The following is a 19,812-nucleotide window of genomic DNA, read 5'->3' as shown; positions in this document are numbered from 1 at the left end:
ACCGTCTTACTTTGTAAATATCTCATGTTTCAATGTGGGCACTTGGGGCTTTTACACAGGTGCGGCTTATGTATGTACCAAATAATATTTCCTTTACAAATGTACTGGGTGAGGCTTATAACCAAGTGCGCTCTGCAGGCTGGGAATTACGGTATATGAACATTCGGACTGTTTCTTTAACCAATAATCGTCAGCATTTTTCCATCTTTTGATTGGTTGGTCAGAAGAGAATTGACAAGCAAAAATGGTCTGGGAAGAACCAGCAGACATGAATACAATTGATAAGTCGTACTATTTTGATTTTATTATTACCGTGGTAAAGTTCTTGTCCCACTTGCAAGACAGAATACTTTGAAATAAAACATTGCCTATACACTCAAATGTTTTATGATGGCACTAGAACAGATTATTTTACTTTACATTTGTATTTTGGAAAATATTTTCAAGTTTGCTTAGTTTTTGCAATTAATATTTATACACACCACATGCTTTTTTTTTTACATGCACAACGGTTAATAACAAACACACACCCACACACAGGAGGCTGGATTTCACACTGTGCAGAAAAATCTAATTTCTTTGTCCACAGGTGGTTTGTTTATCGCTGCTTGCCTGTCAGCACGTTTGTAATAAACAACAAGAGGTACATGTGCATAATCTAATAAGAGCCAACGCAAAAATGTGCCATCATGAATATAGGAACGCTCACTTTGATGAAGTATTAATTTAACAATGTCAATTACTGTAGATGTAGCACGTCAATCAAAACGAGCATTTTTATTGCTGTGCGGAGCTGTGCCTAACTTAACACGAGTCGCCCACCTGTTCCTCTCGCGCGCTCTATTAATCCTTCACACTGACACTTTGTCCTAGTGTCCTCCCTCGTGTGATCACACAAACACACACACGGGATCTAAAAAGTCTACACACCACTGCTCGAATGCCAGATTTTCGTCAGTCATTCATACTCATCATTAGTTAATTTAGAACAGCTATATCTTCGGCTATAAGAGGGTGTGCGCACTTTTAAAAGCATAATATCACAGATGTTAATTTTCACTTTTCATTTATTTTTTAAATGGAGTTAATGGTACAGAAGTTTTTAAATGATTTATCTTTGTCTCATTTTAATTACATTATAAATCATATCTAGAATTTGAATAGGGGTGTGTAGACATTTTTTTATATCCACTGTTTACTCACACCCATGCGTTGCCTCCTCCTGGGTAAATTTGCACGCTGAAGGTATGCCGGCCAAAATGTAATTTTCCGCAAGATTACACATGATAATGGTTTGCTTTGGAGGGAGACACAAATGAGGATCCAATTATAGATGCAGAAAATGTTGGCAAGCAACAAAAAATGTCCTCAATGTTGTCAATGGTTAGAAGAGCTACTGTAAATTTTTGTTGTATGATGTGACCACTTCTTATCTATGTATAAATACAACAACAAAAATCTGGCTATAAAGCACTTATTGTAAAATGTAATTCAATGATGTTGCATCACTTTGAATTTGAGATCAGCACAGCTTTTGAGTAGAAGACAAAGATTAGGCACTGAATTTCTGCATGTCACCTTGATTATGAGGGAGAGAAATGCACCTGACACTATAAGAGTATCTACACTTCTCTTGGTAGAGGTTATGAAATAAAAGCTGGAATTCTGAGCTTTTGTCTCACATTCATCTTTTGATGTGAAACCCAAATGTCTACTTTCGACAACAAAAACAAAGGAATGGACCTTGCCATTCCAATACTTTTAGAGGGGACCGTGTACTGTAAATTAATAATTCAGATTACAATGTCACAATGTTTAAATGATTGTGTTCAAGGTCAGACATGCAGGAGGAGGAGAAGGGATCCAACGGGGAATGAATTCCACCTCAAAACAGGTTTTAAGTAATATTTGTAACGACTGTATTTCAAAGCAGGGAGGTCTTGAATACAGCACAGAGGAGCGATGAATTACCACGAGATGGGGGCGAGAAGCTTCTAGTCTAGTCTTCCAAAAATGTTGAAAATACCAACGAAAAGAAAGAGTAAACTTTATATCATCCAGACTCTGAGGCAGAATTAAAGGATCACAACAATATATAAAATTAATTAAGAGCCTATTGTCATTTTGTTATTATTGTTATTTCAATTTAAAGACAGGATGTTCTAAAAAAAATTGTGGTCTGAAAACAATAATTACTTCATGTTATGAAATGTGTAAAGAAAACACTAATTTTAATAAACTCAATTTTGTTAATTTTTTTCAGAGGGGAAATGACATTCAGGAGAAATGAAAAGGCATTTGGTATATTAAAATATGCTGGAACACAATCATACTTTATGGAATGACAAAATGAATGCAACTAAACAAATTTTGTCCCATTTTTTCCTTCAATTTACTTGCCATTGTACTGCTCCTTCTGTTGTGTGTGCCTTGACCACCTGGGGGCAGTATAATGCAGACATAGCTATTCATGGAGGTGATCACATTTATAAGCTGCAGTAATAATTGTCACGATGCAGAACAGATAGATGAATGTGAGTTATATAACATTTTATATATTTATTTGAAATATATATTGTATGTCTTACATATATATTAGTTATATTGATATATTATCCATCTACTTGTGCTGTGTCACCATTTGTGTTCAAATATTAACTGCAGATATTTAAACAATGTATAAGTTGCTTAAAACACACAATAAATTGTCTTTGCATTATTTAGCAGTACAGTAAACTTCAACTTCGAGCGGCAATAAATAGGTTGAAGCCTTTTTTTGGGTGTGTGTGTGGGGGAGGGGGGTTTGTTTACTACCTGCCAAACACCTTGCTTTTTCTGAGGAGTGCTGTCTTCACTGCTACCATACGATATTTGTTTCAAATTTTTGCTCACAAGTCAAAGAAAAAAAAAATAGGCTTAATGACAGCTCGTGTTATTGAAAAACTCAAAAGTCAGGTCACTTGTATCTCAAGAGCACCACTGTATAATAATTCAGGAGTAGGACATGACTGGTTGACTCGAAACCTAGCCAAAAACATCACATTGTATACCATACAGACGCATATTGACTCAGTTATACACTACCACAGATATATTCATGACCTGCTCGGAAAACACTTTAGAAGGACATACAGTATCGTTTACCCCCAAAAATCTTTACCTGGGAACCTCGCCTACATCACCTGAGCCGTCCGATCTTCAAACCGGTTCTTGTTCCCTCGTTTGACGTTTCTGAGCAGATCCGAAAACAAAAATGAAAAAAAAAAAAAAAATCAAACATCCGCTCAACTAGTAAAAACAAAAAGATGTCAGCACGTACTTCTTCCTCCTTCTTGATGTCTGATACTTCCTGTCACTTTCACGCACCGGACACCGTGCTCCACGTCTGCAGTCAGTCAGTCTCAAGGACAAATGCTCCACTCTCCCCGCCGCAGGGGGCTCTGTGGCTCAGTGATGCAGCAGGCGCGCACGCAAAAATACATTAACACACTCCTTTCCTGCATGGAGTTAACCTACCTGCCTGCCTCCCGGGGGAGTCCTGAAAGTGTCAGACGCAAAGTGTGTCTGGGAAAAGGAGAGAACTGAGGACATGAAACACTTCCATTTTCCCCATATAGTCAAGACTGCTGTGGTGCGGCTTCACAACGAGAGACAGAGAGAGGAAAGGTTGGGAGAGCAGGTGGGAGGAGGACGGGAGTAGAAGAGGATCTGAGACAGTGGAAGATTACAAAAAGATGCGGGGAGAGTCTCATATGTTTCTGTCATGTTATATTAAACGTAAAATACCCGATAAATATAAATATCTGCTTATACATTTTTGTTCAGTATTTATGATTTCAAGCTCATGACCTTGAAAATACAGTCAACCTTGTTATATCGCAGTCTAGCAGTGTCATGAATTTCTCTGTTAGATTGAAATATTTTTAGAATGTGTTTTAAGTACAGTACAGCCTCGGTTCTCGAACATCTCTGTTTTCAAACAAAAATTCAGATATTTTTTTGCTTGTTTTCGAACGAAAATCGGTACTCGAACGCCCCTGACAAAACCCGGAAATAACAGATTGCGCACGGCCAGACCAGCTGACCCACGACACGCTTGGTTGTGAATTCCCACGCTGTAAAAAAAACCCGGAAAAACACAAGGCACGCGGCGCAAGCAGCTGACCCACCCATGACGCGTTGTCTACTCGAACGCCCCCCGCAAAAACATCGCAGGCGGCGCAAGCAGCTGACCCACCCACGGCGCGATTTGTTACTGTCAATTCGAACAGTCCCCGAAAAAACCCGGAAATAACATAATGCGCACAGCGCAAGCAGCTAACCCACCCACCACGTGTTTTTATATTGTCAATTCGAATGCCCCCCGAAAAAAACTAAACAGAAATGACAATGCGCGCGGCACAACCAGCTCACTTTTGTTATTCTGTATAACGCTGCCTCTGTACACAGACGTGTCCCAGTAGTGACTTTTTCTTCTTATTGAGGGCTACCGGATTAAACCCTAATCATGGCTCTAAAGAAGGCAAGTTGCTTCTTTTAAGTTATTCCGCACTTTTGTTGATAAAAGAAAGTTTACAAGGCTGGGGGCCAAGTCGCTACAGATAACCACAATGCACTCCCAGCCTAGCGTACTCTACTACTAAAGCACACATTTTAAGCAATAAATAAATGTATTTCTTAAATTATTTTTATTATATAAAGTATTTAAACTATAAATGTATATCGACTCTGCAGTTTATTATCAGGAAAAGCTAAAAAAAATGCTTTAAAAAGCATATTTTTTTTAGGCTTGGAACGCACTATTTCTTTTTCCATTCATTGTAATGGGAAACATCGATTCGGTTTTCGAACAAGTCACTTCACGAACTGTTTTTTGGAATGGATTGTGGTCGAGAACCAAGGCATCAATGTATGTTAAATTAAGTTTCAATGTGATGAAAGTGTGTGGGAGGAGTATTTTAGGACAGATAAATGGCATTCTTCTATGTCAATATGGAAAGATGATTTGAGATATGTCTTGAATTACGAGTATGATCACAGAATGAATTGCACTCGTATCTCAAGGCACCGTGGTATAAAATTGTTTTACTTATCAGATTCGAGTGCAACAAGAATCAGGATCCCTTTCCGCTCAGTATCATGTCACTTTATTGGACTGCTCCTGTACAAATAAACATTTTATTACAGGACATGATCACTTGATACTGACCACCAGAAGTGTGTCAGTCAAGACCAACTTATTCAATTTAAAGGAATACACAAAAAGGATCAGAAATATGAAATCTTCCTTTCCGTTATAAACTGACGCCCATCTTTGTGGGTACTTTACCGCTTACTAGTTTAAAATGCAAACCACAAGTCATTCAGCTACTCTGTCTTCTGTCAACCGAATTTCCAAGTCTATACACTGGAACATTAAATGATTGAAATGTCATCATTAACTATCATCAGCATTGTTCTAAAACAATTTACGCCATACGCAACAAGTTCATGATTACAAAAAAAAAAAGGCCAGGTGTTGGTTTTTTTTCCAAGATGAATATTAAAAACAGAGGGAGACATCCATAGAGTGTAATATAATGAAACATAAATCTTAAAAGTACAGTCCAGATTGCGCACAACATTAGATATTCCACTGACCTGGGCAGTGCAAGATGAAGTCCATCAGTTTCTCACTTATCCGGTGGCCTGACAGTTGTTCGATGAGGCAGAAAAGGTCATAACATGACCTCCAACGTGGGGGTTCAGTCCTTGATTCAGCTCATGTCCCAAACAAGTCTCCCCAATATGGGAAAGTCTTCATCCCACATATTTTCCTCACCCCTCCACCTTTGACATGACAGAGTTCAGTTGAAGCCCAACCCGGCTCCCTTTGGTCTCTGTAGGGTCCGGATGGGCTCCGTGATGCCCATCCCGTCGGGACCCAGGCCCATGCCCGGGGTCCATCCCATTCTCTGCAGCATGCGGTTGCCCACGTTGTTGTCGGGAATGGGCGGCAGGTTCTCGCCCAGCGACGCTGAAACAAAGAGGAAGGGTGGGAAGACAACGTAAAAGTTATTTATGAGTCTCCTGCTGGAATGTAATCGATTCATTAAATTAAAAAGCGCTGCAAATGAATTACTAATACCTGCTACAAAGGACAAATTTGAAAGTAAAGCTACAATACAGGCAAATTTCATTGGACTGTGTACACCGTCTAACGCTAGATAACCAACCTTGAACTCATTCAATGTACATGTGTTTGTTCAGTGAAAAAAATAAGTATTTGAACACCCTGCTAATTGCAAGTTCTCCCACTTGAAATCATGGAGGGGTCTGAAATATTCATCGTAGGTTCATGACCACTGTGAGAGAGATCATCGAAAAGGAAAAATCCAGAAATCACAATGCATGATTTTTTAACAATTTATTTGTGTGATACAGCTGCAGATAAAAATTTGAACACCTGTCTATCAGCTAGATAATTTCCAAGGTGACTGTTGGTAATACACTAATACGTAATGGTTTGAAATCATGCATGGCACGGAAGGTTCCCCTGCTTAAACCAGCACATGGCAAGGCCCGTCTTAAGTTTGCCAATGACCATTTGGATGATGGAGAGAAGTCATGGGAGAAAGTTTTGTGGTCATGTGAGACCAAAATTGAACTTTTTGGTCATAATTCCACTAACCGTGTTTGGGGGAAGACGAATGATGAGTTCCATCCCAAGAACACCATCCCTACTGTGAAGCATGGGGGTGGTAGCATCATGCTTTGGGGGTGTTTTTCTGCACATGGGACAGGACGACTGCACTGTATTAAGGAGAGGATGACCGTGGCCACGTATCGTGAGATTTTGGCGAATAATGTCTTTCCCTCAGTCAGAACATTTAAGATGGGTCGTGGTTGGGTCTTTCAACATGACAATGACCCGAAGCACACATCCAGGAAAACCAAGGAGTGGCTTCGCAAGAAGGATATCAAGGTTCTGGCGTGGCCTAGCCAGTCTCCAGATCTAAAACCAATAGAAAATCTTTGGAGGGAGCTGAAACTCCGTGTTTCTCAGCGACAGCCCAGAAACCTGTCTGATCTAGAGAAGATCTGTGTGGAGGAGTGGGGCAAAATCCCTCCTGCGGTGTGCGCAAACCTGGTGAACAACTACAGGAAATGTTTGACCTCTGTAATTGCAAACAAAGGCTACTGTACCAAATATTAACAATGGTTTTCTCAGGTGTTCAAATACTTATTTGCAGCTGTATCAGACAAATAAATCGTTAAAAAAAAAATCATACATTGTGATTTCTGGATTTTTCTTTTTAGATTATCTCTCTCACATTAGACATACACCTACGATGAAAATTTCTAACCCCTCCATGATTTCTAAGTGGGAGAACTTGCAATATAGAAGGGTGTTCAAATACTTATTTTCTTCACTGTGTGTTGTGGCTGGAGAGTGTATTAATTTAGACATTGTCAACAATTAATGACATAGTCCAGTCATGTCGTGGAAACATTGTGACGCGCATTAAGAGGAAAGTGCATTTGTCCTGAACAGATTGCGGTCATTTTGTTCTGTCTCTTCCGGGAGGTTCAGCCGCAAGAGAGCCCCTCATTACGCTTTTTAATCCTCACTTTATTTCCACACCGCACTGGGGTTAAGTCGCCCTCTCGTTTACACACCGGGGCCAAGTTCCGGGGTGGGTCCGAGCCAATACTTTTCGCATTTGCCAGCCACCTGCTCTCGCGCTCTGTAGCTTTGAGATGTGGGGGCAGAGCAGGTGATTAGCTTACCCGTCAGCAGCGGCATCTCTGCGACTGACAGCTGAGTCTGGTCCGGCGGAACTTAAAGCGGAAACAGGGTTAGGAAGTGCGATTAGGGTTTAACGACGCGTCAGGACCGCTAATAATCTCACGTCGCTGAACTGATTGTTTTCAAAACACGGAGGAAGGCAAATCAATGGGTGAGAGAAAACGGGAGGAATCAAAGACTAAACTGTAAATGAAAAGTGAAGACCCCCCCCAGTGCTTGTCCCTGGAAAAACTAAAATGTAGAACATAACTTTCCTTAAAATTACATGACATAAATGGCAATTGTATCATAATACTTCTACCATTTATTTTTCAGAACACCTTGGAAATAGCAAACAAAATGATTTTTTTTTTTTAAATCGAGTGGATAAACACAAATAACCGATTTTCAAAGAATGCAACAAAGTGTAAAGATGTGAAATAAGTACAATAAAGTGATCAAAGTACAAGTCTAGCACTTACAATTTATCCCATAAAAGTGCTAATACATAAACTTTTAAATGTTTTAGGACCACAATCTTGTCAGAAGAACCTAGTTGACCCGACTGTGGTGTCTTCGTCTGAACACAAGGGACACCAATGTAAAAAAAAAAAAAAAAAATAGTATGTATAAAGACACGAGAAAGAATATGCTAAATTTAAATTTTGCATCTATTTTAACAAAGATATGCATTTCTGAACATTACGGAGAACACTATTTGAATATTAGATTTTCATTTAAAGTGCGCATGAGGGCATAGTGACCTTTATTCCAGAAATGTCAGTGTTTACTATTTCATAATTCAACTGAATTTTTGAATTATTCAACTGAAACGACAGTACTTCAACTAAAGACTTAACCAACAAACAGTAATTAGCTACCTTGCACTTCGGAGTTTAGGGGATCAAACCCACGCTCCTGTATATTCCAGTGTGGAGCCTCCATGTTTAGACAGGCTCCCACATCCGAAAACAACACACGTTAGGTACCTTGAAAACTAAACTGATTTTTAATATGAAAGGTTGTTTGACTTTTTCAACCCTAAACAGAAAATTGATGGATGAAAACATTAAATATAGAATTAATGTAATGTTTCTTTCACTAATTATATTTGGGTATTTTCTTTGGTATTCTCAATAAGTCTGACCAGAATTAAATGAGAACACAGTTGGATTTTTAAAAACACTGTAATGTTTTTTTTCTATGTTGATATATTAAAAAAAAGAAAAAAAAAACCAATGGAAATGAATTTAAACATAAGCGCAGAAATGATAAGTGAACAGTTGGTAATCAGGATAAAATGGCACGTGGGGTGCGCATGCAAGTACCCGAGGGCGCCATGGAACCAAGGGGGGCTGCCTTCCTCCTCCGCTTGACGTCCCCCATGCACAGAGAGCCGAGGTGCCCGCTTGTCTGTCTGCGATCAACAGATGCGGTCACCGGTAAACGTGATTAGAGAGGGACGTACCACAAAGAGCAAGATGACGAGAAATAACCAGCAATTAATATTTCCCTTACCTGTTGGCTGTTTTTACCGAGCAGCTCCTGCGATGGCCTCGTTCTATTCGAGTGTCCCAGTGCAACTGGAACGAGGGCAGGACAAACTTAATATATGTCAAATTACACTAAATCACAGCATACAAGCTTTGAACAATTCCCTTTAACCCGAGTGATTAATGCCCCAAACAAAGGCGGCGAAAACATGTTTATTTGTTGTGTATGAAGCACATAGCACTTCCAATCAAAAATGACACAACTGTCTCGTGGAATGTGTGTGAAAGACTTTCCCCAAGGCTCACCTGTCCATGTTCCCGCCTTGGGCTTGAGCTGAACCACGGCCTATTGGGAGTTAAAGGGAGGAAAATAAGAGTTTGCACACCATGCGATTTTGCAACTTCTCGCAATTTCAAATCATGAAGGGGTCTGAAATTTTCATCTTAGTGTATCTCCACTGAGAGAGAGACTAGCAAAAAAAAATAAAAAATAAAACAACAGAAATCACAATGTATGATTTTTAAAATGTATTTGTATGTTACTGCTGCAAATAAATACTTGAACACCTGTATAAATCAATATTAATATTATGTACATTAACCTTTGTTGGCAATTACTGAGGTCAAACATTTCTTGCAGTTGTTCACCAGGTTTGCACACACTGCAGGAGGGATTTTGGCCCACTCCTCCACACAGATCTTCTCGAGATCAGCCAGATTTCTTTTCTGTCCCTGAGAAACACGGAGTTAGAGCTCCCGCCAAAGATTTTCTATTGGGCTTAGGTCTGGAGTCTGGCTTGGCCACTCCAGAACCTTGATATGCCTCTACTTGGTTCTCCTGGCTGTGTGCTTCGGGTCGTTGTCATGTTAGAAAACCCAGCCAGGACCCATCTTCAATCCTCTAACTGAAGGAGGTTGTTCCCCAAAATCTTGCAATGCAGAGCCCCAATCATCCTCTCCTTAATACAGCGCAGTTGTCCTGTCCCATGTGTAGAGAAACGCCCCCAAAGCATGATCCTACCACCGCATGCTTCACAGTAAGGATGGTGTTCTTGGGATGGAATTCATCATTCGTCTTCCTCCAAACACGTTTAGTGGAATTAAGACCAAAAAGTTCTATTTTGGTCTCATCTGACCACATACCTTTGTCCCATGACTCCTCTGGATTATCCAAATGGTCATGGGAAACCTTAAAATGGGTCTGGACGTGTGCTGATTTAAGCAGGGGAACCTTCCCTCCCATGCATGATTTTAAACCATAACATTTTTTTGATTATGTCCCTTTCTCACAGCGGACATACACCTAAGGTGAAAATTTCAGACCCCTCCATAATTTCACAGTGGGAGAACTTGTAAAACCGCACGGTGTTCAAATACTTATTTTCCTCACTGTATGCTTTGTTGGCTGCGAAATCATAGGACCCAAATTTTAAGGACAATAACTCACTCGTGGGTCTCAACAAAGCCCTGACCACTGCTACCCTCCAGCTCGTCGTCGCAGGGCCTCGAGTGTCCGTCGAGACGGTTTAACCGGGCCTGGAACCCTGGTGAGCATAGAGCGCTGCTGGTAAACAGTGAAGGACACTCCAAAGTGAATTCAAATACTGAAATCCAGACATTTTATTCATTAATTAACACAGTCTACAATGTTTAACTTTATCAGACATTTCAATTTTGGCAATGTAGACTTTTTTTAATAAGATGTGCCATTGTTGTCATTGTTTTCATTTCCTACCTCTCTTTGTTTCGGGGGTCATGAGTGGGAAGGAGCCCGTGAGGATGTTGTTGAAGACCTGGTCGTTCAAGTCCAGCTCTTCGGCGCCCGCGTCCCTCTCCCACCAAGGGATGACGCCCGCCACGCCGCATGCACCCCCGGCGCCAGAGCCAGGTTCGCCCTCGCAGAACCAGTCGCTCTGCTCGTCGTCACCTGGAAGTGGCATTTGGATGTGAACGGCCATATTTGTGCAAGGCGTGAATGTGCAGACCAAACATTATCTTTGAGAGGTCGTACCTTGCCTGCCTTCATCGTTGGTGTAGAGGCCTCCGTCGCTGCTGTTACTCACGCTGCTGGTTTCGCTAAAGCACACAGGAAGGAAAGAACATTATTTACTGAAGATGAAAAGAGGTGTAGAATGGTGTTGCCAGCCATTTTCAAAACAGATTTCCACATATTGCTCGACATTTTAGAGCATTTTGACTATCCTTACAATGTGACAAAAATATTGAGTTTGGAACAATATAAGCACCCAACCTGGGTTGGTTTCATCAAAAAGCAGAGACTGTTTTTTTAAGTAAATTTTGATTACGTTTGTGGCGGTATGGTGGGTGACTGATTAGCACATCTGCCTCACAGTTTTGATGAGCCGGGTTAAAATCCAGCCTCGCCCGTATGGAGTTTGCAGGTTCTCTCCGTGGATTGCCTCCTGGTACTCCAGTTTCCTCCCACATCCCAAAATCATGCATGGTCGGTAAATGGAAGACTCGTCGAATTGTGAAATGTTATTTCATGATTATAATTACAATTATATATAGGTTATATCTATGTGCTCTGCGATTGGTTGGCCACCGGATCAGGGTGTACACCGCCCATCGCCCGAAGATAGGTGCGATAGGCTCTAGCAAGCCTGTGACCTCAGTGAGGATAAGCAATACAGGAAATTAATTCTTACATTTGTCAGTTTGAATTTACACTGGTACAAATACGTTGGTCCATGTGTGCATGACTAAATTATTTATCGTTATTACATTTATTTATGTTTTATATTTAGGTGTTTATTTGTATTTTTCTATTATGTATGTTTTAATTTTTATATTGAAGGTATGTAATTACTTTTTATATTTATTTTACTCTTATCCTATTAAAATTCTAATTCAGTGCCATTGACATTTTTTATATTCAAACAAGTTATTTTAAAAAAATCAATTTACATTTTTTTATTTAGTTATTAAAATGTATTTATTTTCTTATATTTGCATTGATTTCATTAAATTCTAATTTAATTCAATAACGATTATTTGACTTGAATTTCTGTGTATTTTAATTTTCTGTATTTTTCTGCCAACAAGACTCACGTGACTAAGAGAGCCAAAAATGGACTTTGGTCAGATTCGGGATAAGGACAGGAACAGAGTAAATCCAAACACTAACTACCTGTCACTCATCTCCTCATCCGAGCCCTTCTGCTCCTCCAGCTCCATCTTGTCCCTGCATCCTTCCACCAGAGACGAGATGGGCTCCTCGCTCTCCACGACCACGCCTTCGTCGGCAGCATCCGCCCCCACCTTTTGGGGGGTTAGCTTCCTTTTCTTCATCCTGTTCTTCCCTCCCACCGCCCGCAGGCCACCTCCGCAAACCTCCATGGCGACCCGGCCCTCGCTCGGACTCAGCCGGTGGGGTCTGGTGCCTGCCGAGCGAGCCTTGGGGACTGACGGGGGGGCCGGCATCATGGTGGAAGGGGGCTCCGGTTCGGCGGGGGGGTCCACAGCCATGCGCTTGACCTTGCGCCGTCGCCTGAGGCTGCGCGTTCCCTCGGCAGATCCCAGGACCCCCGGGTCGTCCAGCCACAGGGGCCGCTTACTCCTGCCTATGTCGGATGTCTGGGGGGTGCGGCGTTTAGGGCCCATCTGCTCGTCCGAGTCGCTGTTGTCGCGAGCGTGGCTGTTAGAGGCAGATACCCCACCTGTGCCCGCACGATAGTCCTGCCGCAAAAAAACAACAACAATACAACAACGTCATGGACTTCAGTAGAACATGGACCTCCACCAAGGCCGACCATTCCACATCACTCGTTTTATTGGAAATCATTTCCCTCTCAAGTCCTGTAGGTGGCAGTAAAAACCCATTATATGGATGCTAAATTCAATGTGCAAAAATTTATCAACTAATCGACAACTAGACAATTATCAAATTAAATATTTTGCTAATGTATTAATCATTAAAAGGCCTTGTTTAACTTAAAATTGTGCAAGTTTTTGGGATCTCAGCCTCTAGAGAATAACTATTTTCAGATTTTTATAGTCCTCCATGAAAGCAGACGCATCCAAGAAAAAAAGGATGATTTTCTGACATTATAGAACAAACCATGATGAAAAAATGTGTGCATTTCTATCATCTTGAACTAATGTTCTATATTTTAATAAAAAGATGGTAATGAAAATTATTCATTGATTGAAGTAAAAAATAATCCAGACATTCATGGATTATTAAAACAGGACATTCAACAACATTCGAGATGAATTTAGTGAACTTCAGAGTCTACTGTCAATACCCACGATAATTGAGATCATGAAATTTGATGAAAAAAAATGGTGCTGCCAGTCAAAAACATTAATTTTACATGGATATTATTCTAGCTGTGCCAAACAAATCATGCCCACAGCTGTTGGCACCACAGTTCAGAGGTTCTGGTTTCTATCCCGGATCCACCTGTGTGGAGTTTGCATGTTCTCTCTGTGCCTGCATGGGTTTTCTCCGAGCACTCCGGTTTCCTCCCACAAACCAAAAGCATGCAACATTAATTGGACGCTCCAAATTGCCCCTAGGTGTGATTGTGACTGCGTGTGTTTGTCTCTATGTGCCCTACGATTGGCAGGCAACGAGTTCTGGGTGTACCCCGCCTCCTGCCCAGCTGGGATAGGCTCCAGCACTCCCGCGACCCTCATGAGGATAAGCAGCCCAGAAATGAATGGATGGAACATGCACAGCAAAGACTAAGATGACAATGCCATCTGTATCCTTAAACGTAACAATCTAGGCCACCGCCAATACAAAACGGACTCACCTTGTGCTCTTCCACACTGGACTCCGAGCCCTCGCTCAGGTGGCCCGTCTCCCAGGGCGGGTGCGGGTTGTCCGAGCGCCGTTTCCTGCCCCTGCGCTTCCTCGCCTGCCTCTTTAGCAAGCAGCCCACTGTCAACGCGTGATCTCCGCCGTCGCCGAAGCCACCGCGCGCCGCCTGCTCCGAGCTCTCCTCCAGGGCTGACACCAGATCATGGACCAGCTCGTCCATTGTCCGGCGAAAGTGCCTGGGAGGAAGATGACTGCGTTTTAAAGGGGCACACAGATACTGAACCGATCGGACTAAGTCAGCAAAGGGCCAGTGACGAATCTGAGAGTTCATCTTGATTAGGGCAGCAGCTATCAAATATTTTTAGAATTGCATATTTTACTATCTCATCAAAATGTGATTTTACATTTGTAAACAGTAACGTACGTGAGGAGCAGGTGTTATTTTTGTAGCTTGGGTCGACACCATCACGTTCTACTGTAGTATCGGTGACTTTGGATGTCTGTGGCTTTAAAAGGTGCCAACTCTGCAGTGTGATCCGAACTTGACAAAAGTGGAACATAGGAGGTTTCGCCTGATCTCCAGCCTTGTTTCTGTCATGTTCGTCCATAAATATTCCTCCAAATGATGTATGTGACAGTTGCATGGTGTTATGTTGCCTTTGTTATGACATGACGGCAGTATCAACAGATGGATTAAGTTAGGTATTAAATGCGTTATTAAGAAGGGCAACTGTGGGGAATCCGTGACATGAACTTGTTTCGTTCTTTAAAGGGGAAATCCACTGGTTTGTGTTAACAATGTATCCAATAGGTCATGTAATAAGTACTCTATTTTGACAATGTGATGTTAAATCCTCTTTCATTTAACAGTGTTTTGAGAAGATTTTTATCGATAATTACGGATTTTCAGGGGCGCTGCCATTTTCGCGAGTCACACGACCTATGTGCGCAGATGTGACGTGTACCGTGCCGCAAGAAAGGCTCGATTACATGGGACACCATTTATGCCTGCCGCTGATTTCTCGGATTTATCCTCATCTGATGAAGAAATAGCAGCATCGGTTGATCGGGAAGACGGAGGAATACTTCCATACACAGCCGTGAGCGGCTCCGCCGCTCGGTTGATCGGGAAGGCGGAGGAATACATCCATACACATCCGTGAGCGCCACAGCCGTGAGATAGATAGAGTACATATTACATGGTAATTATTACATGACCTATTGGATACATTGTTAATGCAAACTGCTGGATTTCCCCTTTAATAATACAAGAGGTCAGTGTTTTATTTGTTTGGTGTATAAACAGCAGCTGAATAGGACCATTTTGTAACGGACGACAGATGTCGAACGAACCACTGACAACTGTCAAAATTTAGAAACACCCACCGCTGCAACGTGATGACAAAATTAAAAATCAGGACAATTTTACGCTACCGCCAGGGTTAACTTCAAAACTCAAGTTAGTTAAACACGTAATTTCTCCGACAATTTTCACTTGGACAACACAATGTAACATACTTAACGACAACAACACTGCTTATTACGATAGCCTCTTTATTATTCCAGCCATAAAAGTCAACGTGGCTGATTATTAGCTTGGAATGCTAACAACACTTTTTGGGTCACTAGTTGCTCACTACGCTCGTCGCTTCGGACATTTTGACAGCCGTTGCGAACTGCAGCTAAACTCTAATCGCGCACACACTTACGTTCATCGGTTGTCTTTGGACGAGAAAGTAAGGAGAGGACACACGTGGACGGAGAAGCTAAGATGCTAACCGGATAGCACGGCTAGCTCGGTAGCCGGCTGCTGCTTTCACGAGACAGGGTCAGACGAGAACAGCAATCTTGCGCGATTTCTTTCGGTCTTTTTTCTTTTTTTCAAATAAGATGAGCACCTACCAGCCGTTCCCCGCTTTGCCGATGCTTTTTCGGTTAGCCGCGCGGAACATTAAAGCCGCCGAATGCCGAGCACCTTTAACAAGAAATGACGAAGGGACATTTAAACATCACAAGCACCATCTTGACACAAAAGCCGGGAGAGAACACTGAAAGCAGCAATAGTTATTAGTGCCTTCATGGACCATGGGAAAGTTGGAAATTCTCGGACAAATCAGTGGTTTCTTTTCGACTACGGTTATTTTACGCACGCATTTATATTAAAAAAAATATTTTCATGTTAATAATACCCCTTTACAAATCTGTGTCCTTTTTTCAGCCAATATTGAATCGTAGAGGGGAAATTTATGAGTCACAAAAAAAGTTCACGCGTTGTCGGAGGTCCACAAACACACCACGCGTTTTGCAGTGCGGTTGTCCCTCGCCATCTCGCGGTTCACGGTTTGGGGACTTTTTAACAGTACTGCAATCGGAGGACCCAATAAAGAGGACAATCTTGCACAAAAATGAAATACACAACATTAATTTCAACGATGGGAATGCAAACAGTCGCAGTTCGTAAAAATAAAAACAAAAACGGAGGAAATCTGAAAACTGTCCAAAACATTTAAATAACTGCAAGTGTGGCGACCCCCGACAAGCCGAAAGGAAAAGTGTCATGTTTTATGATACACTGACAATATATTTAATGTGAAAAAAATGTTCTGTTGTTAAAACACTGTTGTTCATGTGACTCTTTGATTGGTTGCTACGATTAATATATATTTTTAAAAAGTAATGTTTTTTTAAAAATGAAAAAGTATTGTTTTAGATGAAAAAAATGTCCCAGTTTTATATTCTTGGCAAATAATTTTTATATTTTAATCCTAAAAATTTAAGACAGCCATTCTCTCCCTTGGAACGGGAGTCCGTTGTAAACTGTGAATCCTGTATGGTTATTATTATGATGTAATTATGTTGTTATTATTATAATATTATCACTTTACATACACATCCGTTACCAGTACAGTATGTTTTTTATTTCTCATTCTGCACATTTTCCACACAATCAACGTCTCTTCAATTTTGTGGATTCAAATATTTAGAATAATTATTTCAAGTATATAATAATGACTTAGAATAATGAAATCTTTAGTTTTAACGCACAAATATGAAAGAATCTTGCAGTTCCACATGCAGTGGGCAATTTTAACCACTGGGTGTCAGTGTTGCTTACCGCGAAGGAAAAAAACTGCCGGCCGCTCAGTCAGGACATATCAAAAGGTCATGTCATGTCATCATCCAAGCCGCTTATCCTCACAATGGTTGCGGGAATGCAGGAGCCTATCCACGCTAGCTTCGGGCGAAAGGCAGACGACACCTTGAACTGGTCGCCAGTCAGTCGCAGGGCAGATATCTACACCATCACTGAGCGGGAATCGATCCTACGCTGCCCGCACTAAAGGTAGGTGTGTGTACCACTACACCATCAGTGCCCCCATATCAAAAGGTTAAGTCGTGGCAACAGGGTAACAGTAATTGAGCACCCCGGGAATCTTGAACTTCAGGATCAAGTAATCTGATCTTGTCTTGGATGTCAACAAGAACGCGGCCACAGTCAATAACACAGCGCCTTTGAGGCAACAACAGGTGTCCCCAGAAAACGGAATCGGTCTCTTCGACTCTCGCGTGCTGTACACCTCCAAATCAAAAATTCCTGGAAGCCGTGGCAGGTGTCTTCTTCCGAAATGCCAAAGAAGTCACAGGGTCCGGTATAGCGTGATCGCTAAAGGGGGAGGGAGGGGGGGGGGCGGTCTCAGGTTTCCCCCGACTTGACGACCCCAGGTAAATTTAGTCATGTGCGCTTGCAGTTTTCCCAGTCAGACCCTTCGAGGCGACCGCAGAGTGACGACTGGACCGGGCTCGAGGGACTTAAACGCGTATACGGATGATGGAATCATGACATCGGCAGAGGAGGGTGAAGAGCTGGAGGAGACTGTTGAACACTTTGCCACTGACAAAACATGGAGCTGGGTAATATAAGCATGCTACAAGAGTCATTAGCAAATTGCATTTTTTTTAAAAATGTGAAGTCTAATAGGTTTAACAAAAATATAAGATAAATTTAAGTGCTCAAATTAAAAATTTAAGTGCACAAATTCAGCAAAGACAGGCTCCAGGCCACCCGTAACCCTCCCCTTTGAAGTTTTATTTGGGTTAAAAAATTGCACTCAGAGCCAAATATGGACAACAGAAGTAATAATAATGTAGTGCATGTAATTCGCGTGTGGACTGTGGATGCATCGAATAAAAATACAAAGCACGGGGAGTAAAAGTAAGTCGTTTAAGTGGGTGTCAGACAACACGAGAGTAAGACGATCGCCACCACTTAACATTTGGAGCAAGGTGACGGAGGAGAAGTGAGGTGAGGGATGACATTTAAACGTGTTCAGAGCCGTTCAATGTTGTTCTTATAACGACAAAAGGCGGTTTCGATGGGGAACGTCTGAATGCTTAATAGCGAGCAAATGCGTCACTCGAACGCTGTGGATTTAATCGTTCGGAGTTATGTTAATGTTTGTCTCACATCATATGACGCTCAGGCCACAGCGGCCCGGCCCAATCAGATGCTTCCGTAGCTGCTGTTAAAAAACATTATTACAAGCTGCAGCAACATCCCGTCCCGCTGACTCAGCAGAAAGGGCCAGAACTCCCGCTCCGGAGCCAGTTTGGCCACGTGACGCCCCGTCTGACGACTGCTTTGTGCAAGCGCAGCGCCAGATGTGAGTCAGCACAAAAGTCGGTGAGTCGAATTTATGGGTTCCGTGTTCCGACACGGTGAATACGGACGAGCGACGCGAGTCTTTTGAATTTCGATAACAAGGCCGAGGGTGGGGGACACTTGACTAGACTCGAGTCAGACTTGAGTCTCCAATTTAAAGACTTGGGATTTTCTTGGGGGCGGCACGGTGGACCAGGTGGTAAAGCGTTGGCCTCACAGTTCTGAGGAGCCGGGTTCCATCCCAGCCCTCCCTGTGTGGAGTTTGCATGTTCTCTCCGTGCTTGCGTGGTTTTCCTCTGGGCACTCCGGTTTCCTCCCGACATCCCAAAAACATGCAACATTAATTGGACACTCTAAATTGCCCCTAGGTGTGATTGTGAGTGTGGCTGTTTGTTTGATGTGCCCTGTGATTGGATGGCAACTAGTTCAGGGTGTACCCCGCCTCCTGCCTGTTGACAGCTGGGATAGGCTCCAGCACTCCCCGCGACTCTCGTGGGGATAAGCGGCAAAGAAAAGGGATGGATTTTCTTGGCTAAAACGTATTAGTAAAGACTCAATATGACTTGGAGCTGAACTAACTGGCTTCACAAATCTTTCCCATCTACATTCAAGCCACTAAGATATACAATAACAGTAATAATAATAATTTTGAGGAAGAGTGTTTTATAATAATAATAATATATAGTAATAATTATGGAGAAGTGTTGTGAACAAACCTGCCAAGTTTGAATGATTCAAAAAATAGGCATGAACATTAAATGAAGGTTAAAAATGTTTGCTGTGAGCGGGTCAGCTGAATGGACTGAAACCACGCCCACCTCAACTCTCAATCAAATACCACTCCTATGACTTAAATTAGGGGGGTGAAACTCAATTTTCTCACTGGCCACATTGTTGTTACGGTTTTGCCTCAGAGGGCCTGTTATGACAGAAAAATCATCATCCATATTTACTCATGAAATTTATAGGCTAGTTTTGGAATGACAAATCAACTATTGTTGATATTTGGTCACACAAAAATAGCTGCAATACCTCAATGTTTTCATTTATATGACAATTTGAAATTTTGGAACAGATTTGAACAAAAATCATGGAAGTTGAT

The 19,812-nt window shown here is 41.8% G+C and overlaps 2 protein-coding genes across 3 annotated transcripts in view; both read right to left on the bottom strand.

The window, feature by feature from the left end:
• The window catches only part of LOC133496337 (estrogen-related receptor gamma-like), a 28,092-nt gene extending 23,113 nt beyond the window's left edge, over nt 1–4,979 (bottom strand). Inside the window, exons 1-2 of the mRNA XM_061811775.1 lie at nt 3,320–4,979; nt 3,161–3,231 (exon numbers count right to left, since the gene is read on the bottom strand). The gene's annotated coding sequence lies outside the window, so the exon portion shown is untranslated. The remainder of the gene's footprint in view (nt 1–3,160; nt 3,232–3,319) is intronic.
• Nucleotides 4,980–5,207: 228 nt separating this feature from the next.
• On the bottom strand, nt 5,208–16,109 carry gpatch2 (G patch domain containing 2). 2 transcript variants are annotated; one of them, XM_061811769.1, is made up of 10 exons: nt 15,953–16,109; nt 14,043–14,286; nt 12,413–12,960; nt 11,273–11,337; nt 10,997–11,188; nt 10,709–10,805; nt 9,568–9,607; nt 9,287–9,351; nt 9,097–9,185; nt 5,208–6,016 (listed from the first exon to the last, which is right to left on the bottom strand). In XM_061811769.1, the coding sequence occupies exons 1-10, from the start codon at nt 16,000–16,002 to the stop codon at nt 5,847–5,849; spliced, it is 1,560 nt and encodes a 519-aa protein (XP_061667753.1). In that variant the 5' UTR covers nt 16,003–16,109; the 3' UTR covers nt 5,208–5,846. The 2 variants fall into 2 exon arrangements, with proteins under 2 accessions (XP_061667753.1, XP_061667754.1); XM_061811770.1 differs by lacking the exon at nt 15,953–16,109 and adding an exon at nt 15,760–15,912.
• Between the last annotated feature and the right edge of the window lie 3,703 nt (nt 16,110–19,812).

The sequence above is a fragment of the Syngnathoides biaculeatus genome, chromosome 23 (assembly GCF_019802595.1).
Source record: "Syngnathoides biaculeatus isolate LvHL_M chromosome 23, ASM1980259v1, whole genome shotgun sequence".
Taxonomy (NCBI): domain Eukaryota; kingdom Metazoa; phylum Chordata; class Actinopteri; order Syngnathiformes; family Syngnathidae; genus Syngnathoides; species Syngnathoides biaculeatus.
Note: the sequence above shows the minus strand (reverse complement) of the source record. Positions and strands in the feature narration are given on the sequence as shown.